The sequence below is a fragment of the Typopeltis vanoorti genome, chromosome 11, assembly GCF_054136105.1.
Source record: "Typopeltis vanoorti isolate ZY-2024b chromosome 11, IOZ_Tvanoo_1.0, whole genome shotgun sequence".
Classification (NCBI taxonomy): domain Eukaryota; kingdom Metazoa; phylum Arthropoda; class Arachnida; order Uropygi; family Thelyphonidae; genus Typopeltis; species Typopeltis vanoorti.
The window spans coordinates 73452014-73464125 of record NC_143559.1 but is presented as its reverse complement, the minus strand read 5'-3'; the positions used below and the strand labels follow the sequence as shown (position 1 = coordinate 73464125).

The 12112-nt window shown below is 35.7% G+C and overlaps 1 protein-coding gene across 1 annotated transcript in view; it reads left to right on the top strand.

The window, feature by feature from the left end:
* The window catches only part of Spt6 (transcription elongation factor Spt6), a 651062-nt gene that overhangs the window by 459430 nt on the left and 179520 nt on the right, over nt 1–12112 (top strand). The window contains exon 31 of the mRNA XM_090401053.1: nt 10736–10884. Within this exon, the coding sequence (XP_090257179.1) occupies nt 10736–10884 (149 nt within the window). The remainder of the gene's footprint in view (nt 1–10735; nt 10885–12112) is intronic.

Here is a 12112-nt window from a genome sequence, read left to right as displayed (position 1 = left end):
CAAATCGACAAAACTTAAATACAGATCTCTGTTACATTCCCATGCTTTCTCAATTATTTGTCGTAAAGTGAAGATCTGATTCTGACAGTCTCTATTTGGCCTGAATCCATCTTGTTCTTCACCAAGCTTTTCTTCCACAATTCTTCTCAAACGTTTCTCAAGTATACTTGCATAGATCTTGCCAGGAACACTCAGTAGGGAAATACCTCTGTAATTCTCACATTCAGTTTTATTTCCCTTTTTATATATGGGTACTATGAGAGCTCTACTCCAATCATCGGGAATTCGTCCCTCTGTCCAGGCTTTCTGAACTATGCAGTGCAGCCACTGTAACACTCTTATACCACCATACTTCAGCATTTCTGGTCGAATATCATCTACTCCAGCTGCCTTTCCACATTTCAAGCCTTTGATGGCTTTTTCTACTTCAAGTATGGATATGTATTCCTGCCTGCACGCCTGGTCAGTGTTTTTTAACCACTGTGCTGTCATCACTGCTTGTTTCATTTAGCAGTTTTTTCAAAGTAATTACTCCATACTTCAAGGATATCTTTTTCTCCTGTTTTCATGTCACCTTTATCATCTCTAACTCCTTTTACTGCACTCTTTCCTCCATTTTTAAGCTTCTTCAACAACCTCCAGAATATCTTACCATCTTCTTGATATTTATTTTCTATATTCTTGCCAAAGTCCTCCCATGACTTTTGTTTAGCTAGTTTTACACACTGTTGAGCATTCTTGCATTTGTCTCTATATTCTCTAAGAGCACAAGCTGACTTATTTGACAGGAACTTTTGATATGCTTTCTTCTTTTCCTTCACTGCCTCTTTAACTTCCTGTGTCCACCAGGGAGTTCTGATTTTTTTATCCTTGCAGACAACCTCACCACATGCCTCTGTGGCTGAATCAATCAGTGTTTTCTTCAAGGCTTGCCACTGCATCTCCAAGGTTTGGTTGCTGTTCTCGAACTCTTTCATTTTTTCTTCAATAATCTTTGTGTATTTTAGTCTACAGTTCATATCTGAGAGCTGCTCAACTTTTATTCACTTTAAAACTTTCTTACATGTTATTCTTTTCAATAGGAAATTCAATTTTATCCTGCTCAAGACTAAATAGTGATCACTTCCAATTTCAAATCCTCTGTACACTCTGGTGTCCTGCACCAGGGAGAAAACATCACTATCAACAATAACATAGTCAATGAGACTTTTGTTATTCCTAGCCTCTTCTCTCCATGTGAATTTGTGCACATTTTTATGTTGGAACATGGTGTTAGTAATAACCAGTCCATGTCCTGAGCAGAAAACCAACAGATATTTGCCATTATTATTAGCTTTGCTCTTTTCTCCAAATTTTCCCAAAATATTTTTGTATGTCTCACAATCATTTCCTACTCTGCTATTTAGATCCCCAACAAGGACCAACTTTTCCTTTTTCATTGTGTCAGTTGCTTTTTCTAAAGCGTCAAAAAATTCCTCCACTTCTACCTTATTAGAACCTTCTGTGGGACCATAGGCACAAATAAGTCTCATTGTCCAGTTCCCCATTCTCATATTTGCCCACATTTCTCTACTTGAGACTGACTGCCATTCAAGAAGATTAGCCTCGTATTTTGTGTTGAATACTATGACTACTCCTTCTTTTCCTTGATTGTCATTGCCTGAATATAACATTTTGTATTTATTGCTCAGAAAGATCTCACCAGTTTTTGTCTTTTTTGTTTCAGTCACCCCTTTTATGTCGATCTGGTACTTATCTAATTCCTCAGCTAGCTCCATTTCTTTGCCATTCAGGCTTCTTAAATTGATAGTACCGATCTTTAAGTCTGGTGATGTTGAGTTGGGGTTTGTTTTCAGATTTGTTCCAGTAGCTGACTTTTCGCTGTTCACCCTGGTTCCCTGGGGAAAACAACGGGGGGGGGGCCTTGTTTAACCAGGTGACTCCCCAGCCGGCATGAAATTTTGTAATGTTGTACCATCATTTTTTATTGTGGTTTAACCAATAAGAATACAATTTGGTCGGCTAAATCCCAAATTTCCAGCCCATCCTCGTTCGTTCAGTATCCAAGTAGATACCCAACAGTGTGCACCACGAGAAGGTGAGTATTAGGTCAGAAGCCCTGGTCGGTTCTTCGCATTCCTTTAAAGGCTATGTGGAGGTCCCCTCTCAGTTATACAGCTTTGACCCTTAAGCACCCCGTAAAAGGAGTTAGAGATGATAAAGGTGACATGAAAATAGGAGACAAAGATATCCTTGAAGTATGGAGAAATTACTTCAAAAAATTGCTAAATGAAATAAGCAGTGATAGCACAGTGGTAAAAAAAACACTCAGTAGGGATGCAGCCAGGAATACATATCCATACTTGAAGCAGAAAAAGCCCTCAAAGGTTTTTTCAACTTCACGATTTTTAGTGAAGATGGTAAATTAAACATGGAAGTATACCACAGAATCATGAAATTCTGGTATGGTAGGAAGTCAAGTGAATAAATTTATATGGAATAAGAGAAATTAGTCAAAACACTAAATTAGCTGTATACAAGACAGTGTTCAAACCAATTTTAATTTATGGATCTGAAAGCTGGGTGAAGTAAAACACTTGACCAAAGCATAGAAACTGCAGATGTGAGAGTCCTGAGAAAGATTAGTGACATGAACAGATAGTATCAATAGCAATATCATATTAAAAACAGGATATTAGGAAAGAACTTGTCATTGTCAGCATCCAGGAATGCATTAACAAAGCTTATCTCAGGTGGTATGGTGACTTAAATAGAATGGGAGAGGAAAGATTAGCAAAACAATGTTCTTTGTTAGGTTGGCAGGAAAAAGACCCATAGGAAGACCAAGATGTAGGTGGATTGATGCAGTAAAAAGTTCCTTAGAGGATAGAAATATAAGATCTGACTGTTGGCGTCTTGACATGTAACAGATTGATTTGGAGAAAAATTGTAGATAGGATGTTAGTAATGATGTACATTTTTCATGTAGTACTATCATATCCTGTACTCCCCTTGAGGGTTAATGTCAGGAATTTCATGATGATAAGGATGATATTTTTGTTTTATCTTTCTTTTTATTTAATCCTTTCTTCTTACTTTCTGCATACAGTTCTTTGATCATTTGATGAAGTTCTGCAGCTTCCTAAAAGAACATTGTCATCAACAAATTGTAAGTTATTTAATTCTTTCCCATTTACTATAATTCGTCTGTTTTTTCATTCCAGATGAAATTTTCTTCTAGAGCTGCTGTAAATAATTTAGATGGGATGGCATCTCCCTGTCTAAATCCAATTGTTAAATTGGATTTAGACAGGGAGATCTCTAAATCCAATTTGATAACTACACTTAATTTTGGTAACTACATTTAGTGAGATTATTTCCCAAAACTTCATGACATGCATGCAATTCAAAGCACTTAAGATTCAGACAGTGTTGTGAATTTCGTTAAGTTTCAAAGAACAGTCAATCAAATTTAAATATAGTATGACTCGAATATTACCAACTGATCTTCTCTGTCTGACAACGTCCTTGTAAAATGGATGAATAATGGAATTAAATAAATGCTGTTTTCTTCACGGTGTGGCATTTGTTATTAGTAATAAATATAGATGGCCCAAAAAGCTCTTCTTCTTTCTTTTTTTTTTTTAATCCAGTTTGCAATAAAAAATATTCAGAAATCTTTTGATGCAAATTCCTTGACCTTCTTTGACTTTATTTTTTGTATAAATGTTGTGACTGGAAATACCTGAAGAATATTACATTACATAATTTAAAACATTCACACCAAGCTGTGTCTGTCAATTTATAATAGACAACATGATATACATCCTGTCATGAATAGGTTAAGCAATTTCTTTCTTTTCAGATTTATGCTCCCAATTTTTATGTGAAATTTTTATTTTCATCATACTTATGTATTCCACAAATTACAATGTTGAAAGTTTATTTTTCACTTGGTTAAAGTATAATAAATTTAGTTTAATCCTTTATCCAAGTGTGAGCAAACAAAGTTTGCGCCTGAAAGTATCTTCAGGACTAGGGTAAGGTGATACAACACCAGGGCAACTCGTTGCAAAGGTGTAGCAAGCTACCAACACTCCTGTCTCAGTATCTCCTTTAATGCAAAACCCATCTCCTTGCGGATATGTCTAATGTTATGCATTAAGGGAAGGGCCACTACCCAGACTAGTTTCGACCTTTATTGAGGTCTCTTCAGTGGGAGCCAGGCCCAAGCTGAGATACCAGGCAGAAGCATTCGCAGGTCATCTCTACCCATAGGAGTTGCCAAATGGTGTGCCACCCTTTTTTAATAAATTACTCTGGATTTAGAGAAAGATGTTGAAAGTTTATTTTTCACTTGGTTAGACTATAATAAATTTAGTTTAATCCTTTATCCAAGTGTGAGCAAACAAAGTTTGCGCCTGAAAGTATCTTCAGGACTAGGGTAAGGTGATACAACACCAGGGCAACTCTTTGCAAAGGTGTAGCAAGCTATCAACTCTCCTGTCTCAACGTTCTGTTTGCAACGAGTTGCCCTGGTGTTGTATCACCTTACCCTAGTCCTGAAGATACTTTCAGGTGCAAACTTTGTTTGCTCACACTTGGATAAAGGATTAAACTAAATTTATTATACAAATTACAATGTTTATACATTACCAGGAAATATTAACATAATAGAAAAACTTTGCTTTGTTTTCCAATAAATATTGTTTAAAGGTTTAAATTAAACATATTTGGTCGTTTGATAATTAAACATACAAACTTATTGTTTTAATACTGACCATATTGTAATGCGTACAAACATCTTACATTCTTTGCCTACCAGTTTCGCTAGCAAACTGTCTAGCTTTTTCAAGGCGTTGACAGAAAAGCATAAAAAACTAGTAAATGCAAATTGAAAGGAACATAAAAACGTTGTAAACAATGTAGTAGCTAAGGTTACATATTCGCGTGACAGAGACTGAAAGGACTTATTGTTCTTATTCATTTTCACGCATGCATGTTTGTTGTAAATGCGTAATGTGATTACTTGCTAGCTGTAGTTCAGATGGATTTAGAGAGAGGATCAGGTTTTTCCACGAACTGTTTAGAATAGACCCTGATTTCTGTTGAGGTTTCCACCGGTTATTAACACTATTGTGGCTTCCAGAACAGAAGTATTTCTTCCGACTTAGCACATCATTTCTGTATGTCTAACCACACGATAGAGTGGCAAAACAGCTCCATGCCATATTTAGATGACGACTACAGACATCGTTTATTCAAGGAAGCCACAATAGTGTTAATAACCTGCAGAAACCTCAACAGAAATCAGGGTACTATTCTGAACAGTTCGTGGAAAAACTTGATCCTCTCTCTAAATCCATCTGAACTACAGCTAGCCAGTAATCACATTACGCGTTTACAACAAACACGCATGCGTGGTAATGAATAAGAACAATAAGTCCTTTCAGTCTCTGTCATGCGAACGTTAACCTCAGCTACTAGATTGTTTACAATGTTTTTATGTTCCTTTCAATTTGCATTTACTATTTTTTTTATGCTTTTCCATCAACACCTTGAAAGAGCTAGACAGTTTGCTAGCGAAACAAAGAATGTAAGATGTTTGTACACATTACAATTATGGTCAGTATTAAAACAATAAGTTTGTATGTTTAGTTTAAAGGTATTGCATAACAAGTTTACAGAAAGTTTCAGTGGACTGAAATTGAAACATGCTTTATCTATCATCAACAATTTCCTAATAACAATTTCAGTCAAGGGATGTTCAGGCTGCTGTGACAACACTACATGATTAAGTTTACGTTATTAGTAATCTCCGACCAACAATTTTTCTCCAAATTGGTCTATTACTTGTCAGCACACCAATATTGTTGTGTCTCTAACATTTTGTGCATCCCCATCACCCTTTCTCTCTTTCAACATCAAGGGTCATATCTATTCAACTCTATGATATACTTTGACAGAATAGGTATTCGGAGACAACTATTTCTTCCGTAGTTGCCTTCTTACCATTCCATAGTTATTTTTTCTGCTTGGTTAGACTATAAATTATATATTTAGTTTAATCCTTTATCCAAGTGTAAGCAAACAAAGTTTGCTCCCAAAGTATCTTCATGACTAGGGCAACTCGTGGCAAAGGTGGACTAAGTTTTCATCACTTTCCTTAGTATCACATAATGCAAAGCACATCTTGCGAACATGTATAATGCTATGCATTATGGAAAGGGTCACTACCCAGACCAGTTTTGACCTTTATTGAGGTCTCTTCAGTGGGAGCCAGACCCAGAGGTGATACCAAGGTTGAAGCAATTCAGAACTCATATCTTCATCTGCCAGTTGCCAAAAGATTTCACACCTTATCGTTAAATTACTCTGGATTAGAGAAAGATGTTGGAAGTTTTTTTCCACTTGGTTAGACTATAAATTATATATTTAGTTTAATCCTTTATCCAAGTGTAAGCAAACAAAGTTTGCACCAGTATCCTCAGGACTGGGGCAACTTGTGACAAAGGGGGACTAAGTTCTCATTATAATGCATTGCAGCTCCCATAATGCATAGCATTATACATGTCCGCAAGGAGATTTGCTTTGCATTATGGGACTCTAAGGAAAGTGATGAGAACTTAGCCCCCCCCCCCCCCTTTGCCACGAGTTACCCCCATTCCTGAAGATACTTCAGATGCAAACTTTGTTTGCTTACACTTGGATAAAGGATTAAACTAAATATATAATTTATAATTATCCTTTCATAATCATTATTCTTTCTTAGACTTATCTTACGATTTCTCTTCTCATGTTTTGCTTCTGAGGCATCCTCTGTTTTCTTCTTCTTCTACTTCTATTCTCACCATTCATCATCATCATCATCAAATTCCTGCCATGTACCCTCAAGGGGTGTACAGGATATGACAGTACTAAATGAAAAAATTACATCATTACTAACTTCCTATCTACAATTTTCCTCCAAATCAGTCTGTTACTTCTCAAGACTCCAACATTATCAGATCTTATATTTCTATCGTCTAAGCCTCTTTGTACTGTATCAATCCACCTATATCTTGGTCTTCCTCTGGGTCGTTTTCCTGCCAACCTGGCAGAGAACATTTGTTTTGCTAATCTTTCCTCTCCCATTCTATTTAAGTGACCATACCACCTGAGATTAGCTCTGTTAATGCATTCCTGGATGCTGACAATGTCAAGTTCTTTGCGAATATCCTCATTTTTAATATGATATTGCCATTGATGCCATCTGTTCATGCCTCTAATCTTTCTCAGGACTCATATCTGTGGTCTGTAGTCTTTGGTCAAGTGTTTTACTTCTGACCCAGCTCTCAGATCCATAAGTTAAAACTGGTTTGAACACTGTCTTGTATACAGCTAATTTAGTGTTCCAACTAATCTCTCTCTTATTCCATATGAATTTATTCAATTGACTTCCCACCATACCAGCTTTGCTGATTCTGTTGTCTATTTCTATATTTAATTTACCATCTTCAGTAAAAATCGTGCCTAAGTAGCTGAAATGTTTTACTTGTTCCACAGGTTCTCCATTCACAACACAGATAACATTTTAAATGATTCTGCCTATTTTCATTGTCTTTGTTTTTTTATTGCTGACCTTCATACCATATCTATTACAACAGCTATTCAATTTAGTCAGAGAATCTTGCAGACTTGTAGAGGATTTATTTAGAAGTATAACATCATCTGCATAAAGCAAAGAGCTGACATTAACATCTCCAATTTTGATATCAGGATTAATACCACTTTCCTTCGTAATGTGATCCATATAGATAATGAATAACAGAGGGGATAATGTACATCCTTGTCTCACACCAGATTTAACATTAAACCATCTTCCTGTACTTCCTTCAATTCTAACTGCTGACTTACAACTCAAATAAAGACTATGTCTAGCTCGATATAATGCCCCATTGACACCATATAACTACAGCGTATTGAATAGCGTCTCTCTTGGCACCTTGTCATATGCCTTTTCCAAATCGACAAAGCTTAAATACAGATCTTTGTTATATTCTCATGCTTTCTCGACTATTTGTCGTAAAGTGAAGATCTGATCCTGACAGCCTCTATTTGGCCTGAATCCAGCTTGTTCTTCACCAAGCTTTTCTTCCACAATTCTTCTCAACCGTTTCTCAAGTATACTTGCATAGATCTTACCAGGAACATTCAGTAGGGAAATACCTCTGTAATTCTCACATTCAGTTTTATTTCCCTTTTTATATATGGGTATTATGAGAGCTCTACTCCAATCATCGGGAATTCGTCCCTCTGTCCAGGCTTTCTGAACTGTGCAGTGCAGCCACTGTAAGACTTTTATACCATCATACTTCAGCATTTCTGGTCGAATATCATCTACTCCTGCTGCCTTTCCACATTTCAAGCCTTTGATGACTTTTTCTACTTCAAGTATGGATATGTATTTCTGACTGCATGCATGCATGCCTGGTCAGTGTTTTTTATCACTTGCTGTCATCACTGCTTGTTTCATTTAGCAGTTTTTCAAAGTAATTACTCCATACTTCAAGGATATCTTTTTCTCCTGTTTTCATGTCACCTTTATCATCTCTAACTCCTTTTACAGCATTCTTTCCTCCATTCCTAAGTTTCTTCAACAACTTCCAGAATATTTTGCCACCTTCTTCATGTTTATTTTCTATATTCTTGCCCAAGTCCTCCCATGACTTTTGTTTAGCTAGTTTTACACACTATTTAGCTTTCTTACATCTGTCTCTGTATTCTGTAAGAGTAAAAGCTGACTTATTTGCCAGGAACTTTTGATATGCTTTCTTCTTTTCCTTCACTGCCTCTTTAACTTCTTGTGTCCACCAGGGAGTTCTGATTTTTTTATCCTTGCACACAACCTCACCACATGCCTTTCTGGCAGAATCAATCAATGTTTTCTTCAGAGTTTGCCACTGAATCTCCAAGGTTTGATTCCTGTTCTCAAACGCTTTCATTTTCTTTTCAATAATCTTTCTGTATTTTCTTCTACAGTTCACATCGGAGAGCTGCTCAATTTTTATTCGCTTTAAAACTTTCTTACATGTTATTCTTTTCAATATGAAATTCAATTTTATCCTGCTCAAGACTAAATAGTGATCACTTCCAATTTCAAACCCTCTGTACACTCTGGTGTCCTGCACCAGGGAGAAAACATCACTATCAACAATAACAATAGTCAATGAGACTTTTCTTATTCCTAGCCTTTTCTCTCCATGTGCATTTGTGCACATTTTTATGTTGGAACATGGTGTTAGTAATAACCAGTCCATGTCCTGAGCAGAAATCCAATAGATATTTGCCATTATTATTAGCTTTGCTCTTTTCTCCAAATTTTCCCAAAATATTTTTGTATGTCTCACAATCATTTGCTACTCTACTAGTTAGATCCCCAACAAGGACCAACTTTTCCTTTTTCATTGTGTCAGTTGATTTTTCTAAAGCGTCAAAAAATTCCTTCACTTCTACCTTAGTAGAACCTTCTGTGTGACCATAGGCACAAATAAGTCTCATTGTCCAGTTCCCCATTCTCATATTTGCCCACATTACTCTACTTGAGACTGACAGCCATTCAAGAAGATTAGCCTCGTGTTTTGTGTTGAATATTATGGTTACTCCTTCTTTTCCTTGATTGTCATTGCCTGAATATAACATTTTGTATTTATTGCTCAGAATGATCTCACCAGTTTTTGTCTTTTTTGTTTCAGTCACCCCTATTATGTCGATCTGGTACTTATCTAATTCCTCAGCTAGCTCCATTTCTTTGCCATTTAGGCTTCTTACATTGATAGTAACGATCTATAAGTCTGGTGATGTTGAGTTGGGGGTTTGTTTTCAGATTTGTTCCAGTAGCTGACTTTTCGCTGTTCGCCCTGGTTTCCTGGCGAAAACAATGGGGTCTTGTTTAACCGGGCGACGCCCCAGCCCGCATGAAATTTTGTCATGTTGTACCATCATTTTTCTGGTTATTCTGGTTTAACCTATAAGAATACAATTTGGTCTGCTAAATCCCAAATTGCCAGCCCATCCTCGTTCGTTCAGTATCCAAGTAGATGCCCAACAGGGTGCACCACGAGAAGGTGATGATCGAACATTAGGTCAGAATCCCTGGTCGGTTTTCTGCATTCCTTTAAAGGCTATGTGGAGGTCTCCTCACAGTTATACAGCTTTGACCCTTAAGCACCCCTCATCATTCATTTATTCTTCCATTCCAAATCCATTTTTATATCCTAATTCAAGTTATTCATGTAAACTACTTATTTAGCTCTTATACAAATATTTTATTTGTTAAAATATACTATAATCTATGTAGTGTCATGCTAAATAAATGTTAAATAACTTTATTTCCTATGCTCAAAACTGCTTTTGATTAGAACCTAGTTTAGTTTTCAACAGTCATCTTCTCACTTGCGAGAAGATGACTGTAGAAAACTTGTGGTCACCACAGGAATAGTTTGTTATAGGGGGGATAGTTTTCTATAGTGAATTTTCTTAGCATTGTCCCTGTGGACCTCGGTCATAGCTTTTCGACCAAATTGTATTCTTTTCAGTTTGTTATAATACTATTTGCTTATATTGAGAGTGAGCTGTCTTGTCCAGCAAAATTGAATTTATCTCATTTATTTTTCCAAAAATAATTGTTGTTGTTAGTTGTTTTTTTTTTTTTTTTATTGATGGTAATCTCTGAAGAAAACATCGTTTCTTGCAGGTAAACTGGTTTTGGCCCGTGTCATTGGAATTGCAAGGAAAAAGCCCCAGGGTGAACAACTGGATCAAGCAAATCCAATCAGGAATGATGAATCAGGTTTATGGCAATGTCCATTTTGTATGAAGAATGATTTTCCTGAATTGAGTGAGGTCAGTTTATGTAAATCCTTTGACTTTCAGACAGATCCAGGATCTATATACTTTTAATATTAATCAATATAATAGCGAAAGCTATGTTTTGCAGAAACATTTGGTTTAATATGATTATGCTATAATAATATAGCATAATCATATATAGCATACTTGCATTTAATTTATAAAGATACTTACACTTGGATAAAGGATTGGTTTAATCCTTTATCCCAGTGTAAGCAAATAAAGTTTGCACTTGAAGTATTTTCAGGACCAGGGCAACTCGTATATAGAAGCTAATGACTTCAGATCACATGCCTTAGTCTTAGCATCCCATGATGCAAAGCACATATCCTTACGGACATATATAATGCTATGCATTATGGGATGGGTCACTACCCATAATAGAAAAAAAAGAGAAAAAGGATTAAACCAAGTATATAATTTTTTGGTATCTTTAATTTATAGTATAACCAAGTGGATAACCGTCCAACAAATATGATTACACCTTAACATCTTTTAGCAACATGGATTTTGTTATGAGTGTATTCTAATATTTAAAATTGTGAAATTTAAAAATGGAACTTGTTTTCTAGCAAATCGGAGTTCTTTTTTAAAAAAAAATAATCTTAAACATATTAACTAAATATTTTTAGTAGGAGGGAAAATTGTCAATAAAAAAATTGTATTTTGTAGAATAAATATAAACAGCTAGAATTCAAGTATACTTACATATTTTCCATCCATTCATTTAGAGGTTTTAGGCAATTTAATGCAGCTGGCTTGCCATTCCTCTGCTACATCCTTATAAGGATAAGTATTTAATGTCTGTAGATATGGGTTCACAGGACTGATTTGCCTGTTTGCAGAATGAAAAATCTAAGTTTTTTGGAGGGAAAATCTTGCTACCTCCATGAGACATTTTACTTTTTAAAATAAGTATGAAAATAAATAAATAAATAAAACATGGTTAAACACAACTTTTGAATTATTGTTTCCTATTATAAGTAGCTTTCCATCTTTCTGAAGAAACCAGCATTAGTTCTTCATCACACTGGCATTTGATTTTCCTTTTGATTGTTACCACAATGTCCTAGTGCAGTGGTGTTCAACCTTTTTTACTACGTGAGCTACTTTTCTATAAAAAGTTATTTGGTGATCTACTCTCTTATATAGATCACATTCCCTCAACCTGATATCTGATTACGCACAAATAAACAACTAAAAAAATACACAACTAAAAACT